This window comes from Cupressus sempervirens, chromosome 1 (assembly GCF_028749045.1).
Source record: "Cupressus sempervirens isolate cs-2001-9-10 chromosome 1, ASM2874904v1, whole genome shotgun sequence".
Classification (NCBI taxonomy): domain Eukaryota; kingdom Viridiplantae; phylum Streptophyta; class Pinopsida; order Cupressales; family Cupressaceae; genus Cupressus; species Cupressus sempervirens.
This window is the reverse complement of record NC_143118.1, coordinates 760,682,265-760,697,350: the sequence shown is the minus strand read 5'-3', so window position 1 is coordinate 760,697,350 and position 15,086 is coordinate 760,682,265. Positions and strand designations below refer to the sequence as shown.

The 15,086-nt window shown below is 34.6% G+C and overlaps 1 protein-coding gene across 1 annotated transcript in view; it reads left to right on the top strand.

Annotated features, from left to right (window-relative positions):
• LOC149580124 (branched-chain-amino-acid aminotransferase-like protein 2) overlaps positions 1 to 10,679 on the top strand; it is a 213,263-nt gene extending 202,584 nt beyond the window's left edge. Inside the window, exons 16-19 of the mRNA XM_089789539.1 lie at positions 8,738 to 8,809; positions 9,060 to 9,140; positions 10,011 to 10,046; positions 10,168 to 10,679. Of these exons, the coding sequence (XP_089645665.1) occupies positions 8,738 to 8,809; positions 9,060 to 9,140; positions 10,011 to 10,046; positions 10,168 to 10,281 (303 nt within the window). The 3' untranslated portion in view covers positions 10,282 to 10,679. The remainder of the gene's footprint in view (positions 1 to 8,737; positions 8,810 to 9,059; positions 9,141 to 10,010; positions 10,047 to 10,167) is intronic.
• The last annotated feature ends 4,407 nt before the right edge of the window (positions 10,680 to 15,086 follow it).

The following is a 15,086-nucleotide window of genomic DNA, read 5'->3' as shown; positions in this document are numbered from 1 at the left end:
AACTTTCTAAATAGAAATAAATAATATATCAATAATAAACACAACTAAATAAGAGAATAAATAATATAACATAGATATTATAAATGAACTAAATCTAATGAAAAGTCAAGAGATATTTAACAAATAGACACGACTCCTTAAAAATAAGATATAAAAGGGAAGAGAGTTTATTTTAGAGAGGGAAAAAAAAAGGAAGGGGAGAAGATAGGAGTTCAAAAAGGAAAAATGAAAGAGAAATATAATATGAAGAAAACAAGAAAGTGACTTTTTGAAAAGGTATCAATGATATCGAAAGAATGTGAACCTTCGAAAGGGTCATAATTATGAATAGTTTTGACTATTCAAAAATATTTTAATTATAAATTATTTGGACTTTTCTAAAGAATTTTGATTATGAAGTGTTGCGACTTTTCGAAAGGATTATGACTATGAAGTGTTGTGCCTTTTCAAAATATTTCTATTTTGAAAGGTTGTGACTCTTGAGAAAGAAGAAATAAAAAGAGCCAAATAAGGATCCAAATGGACCACATAAAGAGGAAGGTAAGAAAGGTATATTTATGAATTATATTTTCTTAATTATAGTTATGAACTTATTTATATTAATTAATCATACTTGTAAATTTTATATATATATATATTAAGATCACTCTCTTTCCTCAAAAGGGACTCTCTTGATCTTAAATATTTAAGCCATCTGTTATATATATATATAACACATGGCTTAAATATTTAAGATCAAGAGAGTCCCTTTTGAGGGAAGAGAGTGATCTTAATAGCTTAGGATCAAGAGAGTCCCATTAGGAAGAGAGTGATCTTAATTCAGTTATAAGGCCAGAATATTTTGTAGATGTTAACATATGCATATGTGTAAAGGACCCTAGATAGAGAAAGTCTCTTCTAGGAAGAAAATTAAAGGGAGCACTTCATAGAAGACGGAGAAGTAATCAGGGATTTAAGGATCCTCAAGAGGGTCATTGATCTTGATGTGAAGACATCTTTAAGTTTGGGTCAAGACAAAGGGTAGAATAGTGAAATATATTTTATTATTGTATAAATTCTAACATTGGTTTTGCAAATATTATTGTCCTTGCTAGTGGGAACATTACAGGCATCCTGTCATGTATCATTCTCTTTTCATTCCCTTCAAAAAATACAAGGGTCTTATATCTGCCATCATCTTGGTCACCCCAAGATGTCCAAAATATAGAGCTGTGTGGAATTCTTCTAAAATCATTCTTCAAACTTCCGGAACCTAGGTTATGTACATCCTACCTATGTATCTCAACAATCCATCCTCTTCTAACTGATAATCTTAAACATAATGATTAATGAAAAATATGTCATACATAGTACCATGTAAATCAACCATTGAGTATCAAATAACAACGATGAACGATTCCAAATTCATTGTTCAAATATGATGTATCATAAAGATGCTCATGATTACAATGAGCAGAGTAACATGAAACAGTGAAATGAAATAATGTATTATGACCACATTAAAGTGAGTACAAACTACAAAATGGCAATAATGAGAATGTAAGGGTGGGAGATCGCTAATCATCTCCTAAACTGAAGTTCTCATCACCAAATTTAGTGGACTCCTCATGGGTAATACTAAGATCCTCCAAACAAATATTAACTAGCCCTACATTGGCTTTTGCTACATCGCCATCCTCGTCAATTTGAGCCAGATCCTCCGACTCTACATCCCATCGTGTTGCTGGGCTCTCCTTGTACTCATGTGTCTTGCGATCTTTGAGCCGCAAGAAACCATGTACAACAGCTACTTCTTCGCATTCTTAGTGGTAGGTCTGTTCCACTTAACAAAGTGGATGAAGCTATAGGTAGGTTAGTTCCTCTTCGCAGCCGAGGAGCTAGAAACCTGAGATATCAAAGTTGAAAGTAACAAACAAATGTTCATTCAGTTGTGAGAAATAATAAATGATAAATCAATAAATTATAAATTAGTAAAGTAAAACTCTTTAAAATTATAAAAGGGTGGGACTACAAACCTGAGAAAGGAATTAGATGGCTAGTGAGGTGATTTGTGACTTCTGTGGTCCATGACATTTCCACCACAAAATGGGATGCTTCTGTGTCGTAGTTTTGAGATCCAACTTTGCAATATCCAAGTATCCTACAAGTTACAACATAATATTAAAATAAGTTATAACTTACGAGTAATAAAGAACTTAGAACACTGAATGAAGAATTAATGATTGCATGTAAGAATGACAAATCCTAAAATCTCACTAGCAATGTCGCTATCATACATCTTGGCAATGCATTGAAAGAACCCGACCTTCACCTCATCATCTTGAAGTGATGTGACTCTACTAGGCTTAGGCATGTCCCACTTTGGGTTCAATGCATAGGCAACCATGTGCAAAAGAGTGTTTAGCTTCTCCTAGTTGCAGTGAATGATAGCCTAAATGTGCTCCATATAGAATGCTAGAGGGGTCTCTCTCACGCACAACCCTCATTTGCCCAGGCATAGAATCAATGCACTCATAAACCTCTCCAAGGTTAGGTGTATTTACATCTCCATAGCTAATCACCTTGAACATTGGAGTAGTGATAGAGACTGTATTTTGCATCACTCCAACATTGATCGCTCTTCACTATGCCCTTAACCCTCTTCCCTTGCTCTGTCCAGGACTTAGGCCATTGATTCCATTCTTGTGTCATAACCATGTGTTGCAATGGCTCTTGAAACTCAATCATTCTCTCCAAGAGAATGTAATATTAGGTGTATCTGGTCTAAATTGGTTTAAGAAATTGCTTTTTTACAAAGCCCCAAAAAAGTGCATGTAATGTATGGTGATTTTAGAGAAACATCTGCACCTCTTTCCCATCATTAACCACCTGTCTAATCTAGTCAATATTCCCCATATCTTTGAGTGCATTGTTCATGGCATGCACACGATGTGGAGTCCAAATATGCCTATATGCTGCCTCAACAAGCCTCCTTGCAGCTTTGCACACATGTGTTGCATCTGTCACAACTTGGAGCACATTTTGTGGCCCAACCTCCTCAATGGCATTCCTAAGCACACGAGACTGAAAATCAACATCTTTACGATGCCCTGAACACTCAAAAAGTATGGGCCCTCGATGCATGTGACCATAATGTTGATGAGTGGATGATGACTAATGTTCGTCCACCCATCCGTGATAATGCTACAACCTGACTCAATCCAAAATGCCTTCATCTTCTCCATCAAGACCCCAACCCTGTCATAGGCCTTGTCCAACATCGTGGTCCTCACCTTGCGCTCACTTGATGGCACAAATGATGGTCCTCCCTCTTTCACCACCATGGACATCATCCTCACAAAATAGGGAGATTGAGCTACATGTGTTGGGATGCCATTGGAAAAGACGAAATCACCAATCACATCATCTAATTGCTCCCTTTCGTGCATGCAAAGAACTGAGCAATGAGGTTTCTAGCACTAGGATTTGCATTTGCTTTTTGTTTTCCCCTGTTGCTATCCTCTGTTGAATTGTTTGTAGATGAAGGAATGGATGTGTAGGTGACATAATCCCTGCTTTCTGATGCAAGATATGTGTAGATGTATCTCGTTGCCCCTGTAACTGTTGTATGTTTTGTTCCTATTGCCTAGCTGCCAAAGAGTTTATGCACTGGGACTGCAGTATCATTAGGAATGCCCCATAGTTTTTTACTTCAATTCCGTATTTCCCATTTTTAGGATTTGCCAAGAATTGGCATAAGCTCACACCATACCTAGTCCAAAAAAGGTTTGCATTAACTCTCGTAATGTTACCATATTATTATGTGCCGGTGGCCACATATATTACATTTCCATTTGCATGTGCCACCACCTACAGTTGTAAGGAGTGTAATTTTGACAACAAATTATTTTATACGGGACTTTGGATCATAAGGACCCTTAGCAAATTGTGCCAAAATCTCTAAAGGGCAATCAACAAAAGGCACCCCTGGTGCAACATAAGGAGGCTTTGAATCAGATTGGGCATCTACATCAGTCCCATGATCACTTTCCTCGGGCTCATATAGAGATGTACTTCCCTCATTAATTTCCATGTCTTCTTCATTTTGACCGGATGCCATTTAGAAAGTAGAAACTGCATTTCACAAAATGAAAATGATTATGATACATTTTAGCATAATTAATTATTAGTATTTTTTTGAAAACATTAAAATAAACTATTTTCAGCCTACTTAAAACTTCAGAAATTTAAAAAATATTAAATAAAATAAAATTTTAACCTATTTTAATAGCAAAAATAAAAATCATATAACAATAAGAAAATTTTAAAAAGAAAAACATAGAACTATCTAGTATTGATAAGATTCAAGAATCAAAAATGAAACATTGAAAAATTAAATGCAAAGCTGAAAGTAAAAATAAATTCTAGAATCTAAAACAAAACAATAGTAAAAAAGGTACCTTGAGCTTGATGAATTATTTGCAAAATAAAATCTTCTTGCCTCATTTGCTCCTCTTGATCTTGCAATCCCTTGCAAAATCACTCACTAAGCTCTCCCAAACTCCTCCAATCTATTTTTCTCACTTTGCTCCTTGCTACTCCAAAACAACAAAATGCAAATGTGAAATGAAAATGAGGTGAATTGGCCTTATTAAGGCTTGAAAAAGACTTCATGGGACCCACACCTAATTAGGGTTCCCATGTAAAAAGTAACAATAAAAAATAATATAAAAAAACTTTAATTTTTTTTGATATTTTTACTTGGGCGCCAGGCGCACCCCTCGCCTCCCTTAGGTGCACCCCGTGCGCACCCAAGACACACCCACGTCCTCATGTCCCTGACGGGTGCTTCGATCGGTGTGGCGTTGCCTAGGTGGCAGTGCAGAGTGTGGGTGCGTGACGTCCCTGCACTTGGGACGTATGTGCACCCATTGCACTTGGATTTTACCTTAGCTGTGTGCACCTGTGTTACACTTGGGCAGTGTCTAACATCAACATAGCTGCGATCTGTACTAGTTGGGAAGAATGCACAACTATTCATAGTCATTATCATTACCCTACTGCAAATTGATCTCTACAATTAGTTATATACAGGTTCTTTGATTTGATTTTAATTTCCATAGAGATGATACAATGAATTGCAACATTCAAATTTGATAATTGACATTTTTCACTCATTATTAGTGTTCATTGTAAACGGTTGGTATTGGAAAGAGGAGTTATAAGGTTGCACTATAACTGTTTGATAAAATGCCAAATTCTAGTTATGTGTTTCAGTTATTAGTATGCATGCCGAGTGTTTGTAGAAATGTCTACAGCTGTAGATGCACATTTCAAATGTGGAAATCATATGTATGCACTTGAATGGTCAGAAAAAGATTGCATCTATACTTCAATTCTTTGCTTGGATATCTAATAACCATTTGCAAGTGTCTAAACTAAATTTGAAATCATTTCAAGCAATTATTATCAATATTAAAATAAAGGACAATGAGATTGAGGTTGTATGCAAAGTGTTCAACAAAATGTCAAGCATCTAAAAAGTGAAGTAATTTGATGTTGTTGGAGTTAGAACCGGTTGGGGTTCTTACATCAACACTCACAACAAAAGCTATAAATCAAATACCAATAAAGATTGGAAACATATTCATATGAAGTCATAGTTTATCTCCAAATTAAATGTTTCTAGCAATCAGATAATAACATGGAAGTTCAACACAAACTTGATTTACCTTGAAATTGAGACCTGGATCCCAAGATTGTATCTTCCAACAATATCAAGATCGTTAGCATAGAACGTCTTCCTCCTCAATGCCCTAGAGAGAAAACCCTAACATTTCACTAGTTTCATCAGTTATCCAAGTATGTTGAAAGAGGACATTTACATCTCTTTTGTGTTTTCTAAGAGCTTTTTTGTCACCCTATCAATGTGGGATAAACAAAATCACTTTTTGCCCCTTCTCTATTATTTTGGGATTTTTTCTTTTTCGCCCCATTTTCCCACAATTTGTTTTTTGACTCCTATTTTATTGTCATTTCTTTTCCTATAATATTTCCCATGCCTTGTACATTATTTTCCTTCACTTAAGCCCCCAATAACATTTATTTATTCTTTCAATGTATTATTGAATAAAGGGGACCATTTAATTAAATATTTCCCACAGACTATAGAGTATGCATTAACAATGTTAAATAATTCAATTTAACTTCACATAATAACTTTATTAATGCATAGTAAAATTTATCAATGATAAGGCAAGAGCCTACAACACAATGGTAAATTGTGAGCCTCTTATCAAAGAGGTCTTGGCTTCGAATCTACCTGTGCTTTATAAAATAATAATACATAATTATTAATCTTGGCTTAGGCCTCTTACCGATAAAAAAAAATAAAAAAATAAAAAATAAAAATAAATTTTTTTTATCAATGATAAATAAATGGTCTTGTCGATATTAAGAATTTAGTATCAACATGCCATTGCAATTAGAAGTCCAACATGCCCATAATGACTTACTATGTATTAAGTGTCCCCAAAACTACCTCAGGACACCTCAAAATGAACGACCACCAAAACTGCCTAGGTTAAATGGCTGTCAAGTCCCTTCTATGTCCAAGACCAAGGAAAAATAGTCTAATGACAACATTGTGCTATGAGCGCTAGAAAGGGGACATTGCAAACACCTACTATGGGTTCAATATCTTGGCCATATGTGATACTATGAAACTTCAATGTTAGTAACGTAAACTCCACTTGTGACCTCCACTTATGATAATTATATGGAGTTAGAAATACAATTTTGGACCAATCAAAATGACTAAACAAGATAATGTTGCAAAATTCTTCACAATATCTTATGTGCAGAAGAAATGGACCCAAGACTAATATAACTTTGATTGAGAACAAGCACTATAAAATAGTAAAATATGAGAAAAATACCTCAACAACTGCATAAGTAACAAAAAAACCTTTTCAATGATAAATGATTTGCCAAAAAATGATCTCTAGATGCAAAAACTGTGTTGGTTTAAAAAAAAAAAACAATGAAAGACACTTTGTGGCAAGCGACAAGGGGCTTAATTGCAGCAAACAAATGGAGGGCTAGGTCGAGTCAACATTTGACTAGTATTGTGCACAATGGAAAGTCACGTTAACCACAAATCATCATGCACTTCAAATTTCATGAAGCTCTCTACACTTGTATGTTTAGGTGCACAAAACTTCGGCCTCATGGTCACATGGAGTCATTGCCAGCACACACGCAAGCACACCTCTAGGAGGTGTCACAATAGTCTTCAAGATCTATGGCAATAGCTAAAGACTGCACCATGCAACCATTGTGGGACTAAAGTCCATTAAGGTAGCTTCAAAAGTAGTTCGAAAGGGTCTGCTGCAAAGCTCCTTTGTGCAATATATCCAACCCTAATGCCAAAAATATTTGCTATCAAAATTTGGAATCTGCCCAGATAAAGATAAATCAACCAATGGACAGCTGTGAAAAAATGGCAGGTCTGTGTAAATGAAAAAGCATTTGCTGCTGCAAATACAAATTGGTGGCGAAGATCGCACCGGTCAAAAATACCTTCAGCAAATCCCATCCACCAATTTTGTAATATAAATCAATTAGAAAAAACTCTGTGCCAATGAAACAATGCAGCCCCAATGATGATGACTTCAGCCAAATAAAAGCACCCTTCAGCCTCAGAATAAACTCCCACACAGCCAACAAGGAGAAGCAATGGCAGAAGTGCTTGCTAACCATGATGATGCAGCAGGGTTTGTGCATATCATATCATAATGAGTTCGCACATGTGGCTGGCATGGTGAAAAAACCCAGATTGGACTGCAATTTATTGTGCACTCATAGGGTGGCCTGGATTATGTGCCAAGATGGGCAAGATGAACCCCCAGAACCAAGATAATTAAATGTTCCACAAAATTGCAAAATGATAAGAGAAGATTTTGCCAGGAAAAAAAACTGAGGAATAAACAATTGAGCAAAAACAATTTTTTGCAAATGATAAAGGCAAACAAATCCTCAATCAAATGCCCCTCAATACAGAAAATAATCTCACTTAAACTGACTGAGGAACTCCTAATATAAGAGACGCTGAAAGCATGCTCTGATACCATGTTTAAGTATGGATTTTACTTCAGGATCACAAACAGCAGAATAACCTTCACACATGAAGAGAAATAAATGTTTCACCAGAAAGATGAATTGTATAGAGATACCCAAATTAGTGCGCAACCTTGCTTATAATACCAAGGATGGTGAGCTGTAATAACCATAATGCAAGTACCTAAACTAAACACAAATGAAAACCTAAGTAAACCTAAGCATGAGTAAATGAAAAACTCATTTACTCCAACAGATATTGCTAATTCATGTAAACAATGAACTAATAAGGCCTTATGCCCTTGCCCAAGAACTGAACAATAGGCAACCAGTCTTTTTTGCAACATATGTTCAAACCTTAAGAGCTAAGCTGTATATATTGTAAAAAACTAAAGGTCTTGTCCTTAGGTTCTAAGATTTTTTTTCTTTGGTTACAGGGAGTTTCTTTTTCCAATTTGAGAAGAGGTTTTTATCTGAAGTTCTGTTTAATAATGAATAGAGTCTCTGCTTGAGTATTTTCTGACCCACAGAATATTTGCCAATTTATGTTGTCACTTTGCATTTCAAAGGTTATAGACTTTATTATATTACTATAATCTGATTTATTTACAGAATTTAACATAGCCGTGAAATATTGCAGTTTTTAGTAAAGAAGGGGCAAGTACACACACCACGAGCTGATCACTGCTTACCAGGGATAACTCGAGCAACAGTAAATGGATTTGATTCTTACCTTTATTATTATCATTTTTTTTTTTGAAAATTTGGAAAGTAAGGTTCTTAGACTTGTTAAAGGACTTCATTTGTCCGTTTCTTCCCTTTTCCAACAATTGTATTTCTAACAAACTAGGAATGGATTTTGATTTATACAGTACTGTTTCAGGTTAAGTATATACTATTCCTACGTATGATGTGTATGAGAGAATATTAACATGACATGTTTGAGTTCTATCCTGATGTAGGTGATTGATCTTGTGAAAAGTGAAGGAATATATCTAGAAGAGCGTCAAGTAAGCCTATCAGAATTCCATACTGCAGATGAGGTATCTGTCTTTCACTGTTCTACTGGCTTTTTGCTAAGTTTGTGGTAAATTATTACTAGCTTGTATTTTCAATAGGCTATTTCTCCTTCAATTTTTGGAAGTTTTTGCTAATTCAAAAAAAGTGTTACTTGAATTAGAAAAATGCCTGCTAGTGTTGGACACTTTAAATCCGTGCTAGGATGGATTGCTTGAAGACACTGCTTGCTGAGCATCTGTGCTCGCTGCTTTGCGTCTTGAAGTATATACCATGCATGATGCCTGGTTACCAGATACCTGTTTGTGTCCATGAAACTATGCTCCTAAAATTAATTAAAAATTTAGAATAAAATAAAATCTATTATAAAAGAAAAAATATATTTTTTTCATATAAAAATATAGGATCTGACGAAAATGGGAGACCCCTGTGAAATTGTTTTGCTGAATTATTGAAACATCGACATGTGATGCTAATATATGTTTTCTGCAAGTCAGAATCCTATAAAATGTATTACAACTCATAGTTTCTATGGTAAGTTGAAAGTGATTGTAGCTTACTGTTTAGTATTTATAAATCAAAACTGGGAGTTCTTATACTTTGCAACATGGGGTGGCTCGCTAAATTTGTAAATACTTGTGTAAAAGTTTGGACTTGATGTTTCTGCCTATAATTTCTCCTTTTGCTACTTTTTTTGTGGGGAACCCAACTCTTATTGTACTCTGAATTATTTTCTTATATTCTTTTATCATGCAAGGATTTTCTTTCACTACTTTTCTTTGTTTGTAGCGTTGAGTTCTGCTCGCTTAATTTGGCTATTTACGGACTTCAATAATGTTTTCTATGATATGCATATTTGTTATTTTCTTGATTTTTGAAATACACTTTCTATGCAGGTATGGACAACTGGTACAATGGGAGAACTTACTCCGGTAAGCTTGTTTGTTTTTTCCCTTTTACCAAGCTAGACATGCATGTTTATGTTTCAAATTCTGAAGGTAATGGAAGATCTTATCTGTATCCAACTTGGTGTTTTGTATTTTCTTGAAACAGGTATTGAAAATTGATGGCCGGACTGTTGGAGATGGAAAAGTAGGGCCTGTAACTCTAAGATTACAACAAGTATACCAAAAGATGACTGATTCTGGATTTCCAATACCTGAATAGGACAAGAATGAAGTTTATGCAAGGAAGGTTTTGTTGTGTATTTTTGTGATTGTGATTGAATATGTTATAATAAAAAGAGAGCATAAATTAATAAAAGTGGCATTAGGCTTGTCATATGGTGTACACTTAGATTGTGAGCTCACTTAATCTCATGTTTGAAAGAAGTTGTTGATGGCCATGTCGTTAAGTTTTAGTATATTGTCATTGTATCAGATATAATAAAAAGAGAGGACAAACTAAAAAAATAAATAATGTCAGTCCTATATTATGATATACACTTGATTGCAAGTTCACTTCATTTTCACATTTGAAGGAAGCTGCCGAAGGTCATGTTGGCTGATTGGAGCTGTGTATATCATATTGGAAAATAATTTAGACAATCTGTCATACTTCTTGTATGGTATTATGGTAATGTTCACTCTATATTAGGGTAGCAGGTATTACTTTTATTATTTTCTGTATATATTTTCTTATTTTTATTGCATTCCATGGAGTTCATTGCTTGTAACAGTGTAACATGGTCCTTGGGGGATAGGGGGATGGGTCTCTGGCATGGTGGGATAATTGGGTCCAATTTGGGGACAACAAGGGTGAGTGTGTTGTATATACTATATAAATAGTACTTGAAGTGCTAGTTACAAAAATATGGATAGTAATATAAGATGTAAATTAGAAAATTTGCAAATAACAAATATTAAATAAAGTAACTTGAATGTTGAAAAATGAACAATGAAACATTTCATATCTAATTACAAATTACAAATTATTAGACTAAATAAAAATGTCAAAAGAACGAATTGAAGATTTCTATTATATAATTTTTTTTGTAAAGATGATTAAAATGAGTAGCATAATATTAAAGCATGTACAAAATGTCAACATGTAGTGAAGGGAGACCTCTAGTCATCTCTTAAGGAAAACTCCTCACCTTTGGAATTGTTGGACTTCTTGCAATCAAGATTCGCGAAACAAACACCAAGTAGCTGTAATGTATTGACACACTCTCAATCTTACGACATTGTTTGAAGCACACCTTCACTGTACTACTCTATGGTGTCTTGGTAATTGACACCATACATCAACACCTTACACCTTCCACCCACACACTTATGACTCATTCATGGTTCTACTTGTACGACTCACATCTTTGACCTTCACACACCATACATCAACACCTTACACCTTCCACCCACACACTTATGACACATTGCATGGTTCTACTTGTACGACTCACATGTATGACCTTCACCCACGCATACGTTGCCTATGCTCTTTCCCCATGTACGACTAGATCACCTTTCATGATCTATATCAACTAACACTATTGTGTAGAGAAAGACAAACCTTTACCTGTACGGTCAGATCATCATATGGTCTCATGACCAAATGATTGTACTCCACATGTGCATCATATAGTAATCTTCAAAACCTAGTTTGTACAATCTTCAGTATGATAGTTACACAGAAATTTTGTTTTACGATCAAGTGAAACACTCAAATTTGGCATCGATGGAAGTACTTAGCCACAATATATTGCATAATACATAAGCATGGAATATTGATATTTGGATAGAGAAATTTTTTATTTCTCATATTACATTAGATATGGGCTATAGGCATAACATGGTGAGGAGTTACTTCCACCAAATCTGGAAATAGAAAAGAGGGAGGACCTCACACGTTTGAAACTCTGACAATATTGAACTCTTAACTAGAATTTGCAAATACAAAGAAAACATAAAATTCATGGTATCTACCATAATGCTAAACTATGAAGGGATCTAAGAAGTTTCCCAAAGTGTTACAAATGGGTCAACACGATGTAATGATTTATAACTAAACTAATTAATAAAAAATTGCTTGTAAGCTATTATTAATTTCGAGTCCGTACAAACATTTAATTTAATTGAAATATTCAATTATTTGAGGGACATTAGAGTCCTTGTGATCTAGTAATTGTTTGTCCTCAAGCAATTTGTGATGTCCCTATTTTACAACTGAATTTAATAATAAATCATAAACATTTATATTAATGAATACTATAATCTAATAATATACTAATATACGAAGGGAGAATAATAATAAACTAAATATTTGAAAAAAATTATAATGCAAAAAATGTTAAGAATGTTAGCTTGTGTGAAATTGAATCTATATTGTTTATGTCTATCCTCAAGTTAATATTACATAACTGATTCACACACACACATGCACGTGCACGCACGCACACACACACACACACACACACACACACACACACACACACACACGAACACGTGCACGTGCACGCACACGCACACACATGCACACACACACACACATAGAAGACTATTAGTTTGTATGAGATCAAATTGCCGATAGCATACTATCCTCACATAAGACTTTATTATCGACAGGTAATAATTATTATTCATATTGATATGCCATTCTAGGGATATCATATTGAGATGATATCTCCTTACACTCAAGAAAATAGTATGTTCTATATCAATCCTTCTTAATTAAGAGGGAGTGTTAAACCGTAGTATATTATTAGATAAATATCCTATATACATATATATCATTATATATACACTAGCAGTTGCACCCGAAGGAGCAAGGGGTACGTCGATAGTGCAAAAATGCGGTATTGTGTAAGATTCATGCTTGCATTTTTTTTTTTATCATATGACGCAAGATTATGAGGATCAAATTTTTTGTTTGTATGTTACCATAGACAATATTGTGTGGCATTTGAGAGAATAACACATCTCTAAAGCAATAAAAAATATGGTCTTAAACATGACCACACGCTAATCTGCACATCTAAAGATAAAATTCTAATTCAAGGTCATATCAAATAATGTTTAGTTGCCATAAATTTTGGAACTTTAAGATGTAATCTCATTTTTGAATCGAGGAGCTATATCAACTAAAATACATTGGTGCGATCAATCCCAAAAGGGAAACCTTATTCTTCCCCTCGACATACATCAGCGTGAATATAGAGGGTCTCTCTATGCACACCAGTCAAACAAAAGAACATCCGAATATGAGTTGCCGAATAACCACATGGGGTATCTTTTCAATGTGCCTATTTCACAACAACTTTAAACATTACGAAAAGATGATATTGAAATGAATAAATGCATCCAATTCTAAAACCAATGAAGTTAACACGCGCACACACACACACACACACACACACACACACACACACACATAAGATTATTAGTTTGTATGAGATCAAATTGCCGATAGCATACTGTCCTCATGTAAGACTTTATTATCGACAGGTAATAATTATTATTCATATTGATATGCCATTCTAGGGATATCATACTGAGATGATATCTCCTTACACTCAAGAACATAGTATGTTCTATATCAATCCTTCTTAATTAAGAGGGAGTGTTAAATCGTAGTATATTATTAGATAAATATCCTATATACATATATATTATTATATATACACTAGCAGTTGCACTCGAAGGAGCAAGGGGTACGTCAATAGTGCAAAAATGCAGTATTATGTGTAAGATTCATGCCTGCATTTTTTTATATCATATGATGCAAGATTATGAAGATCAAATTTTTTGTTTGTATGTTACCATAGACAATATTGTGTGGCATTTGAGAGAATAACACATCTCTAAAGCAATAAAAAATATGGTCTTAAACATGACCACACGCTAATCTGCACATCTAAAGATAAAATTCTAATTCAAGGTCATATCAAATAATGTTTAGTTGCCATAAATTTTGGAACTTTGAGATGTAATCTCCTTTTTGAATCGAGGAGCTATATTAACTAAAATACATTGGTGTGATCAATCCCAAAAGGGAAACCTTATTCCTCCCCTCGACATACATCGACGTGAATATAGAGGTTCTCTCTATGCACACCGGTCAAACAAAAGAACATCCGAATATGAGTTGCCGAATAACCACATGGGGTATCTTTTCAATGTGCCTATTTCACAAAAACTTTAAACATTACGGAAAGATGATATTGAAATGAATAAATGCATCCAATTCTAAAACCAATGAAGTTAACACAAACAAAGTTCTATAAAGTAAGGGAAAGGATGCTATTTAATACCTAACCACTCTAGAGGGAGAGTTGTTGTAGTCGTGATTCTTCTTGTTTTCTGATAATGGTATATGGATTATTCTTCATTCTTGAATATCTCTCAAAGGAGAATGGTGGCTACATACGAAGGTTGTCCAGTGATTTAACTCATGATATAGCCGTAAAAGTCAAACTTTGTTGTTCTGTTGTACCAATATCAATTGTTGTTTTTTGAAGCATCAACCCCTGGGATTTATGTATAGTGAGTGCCCATGACATGGATAGTAGTATTTGTCTATAACTTCCCAAGGTGACAAGTGCTATAGGTAAACTTTTTGGGTTGACTTTGTCCCAAGGCGGGCCATTGTAATTATCAAATCGTACAACCACATATAGAGGTAGTTCTGGGAGTTTACAACCAGGTGTGTACACAATATCTACCACCTACCCAAGTGATCCATTTACAAGACCCATTTGAATCCAAAGGTTTGTCTTGGCCTTTACATAGCAATATTTCTTTTGGAAGGTGATTGACATCACTAACGAGGTTTGGTTGTAAGTGTGTTTTTTTTGCAATACTAAGTGCAACAGGAAGATTGAGTAATTTAAGCATTGTTTGGTTGTGTAGCCCAATTGAATTGTTTGTAGAATAAAGGTGCATTGACTGATCAAACACACTTTTTTTGGAAGAAGATAAGTTTCTGTTTGTACGTTGCATAAGTAATTCCCAATCTTGTTCAGTGGATTCTGCATT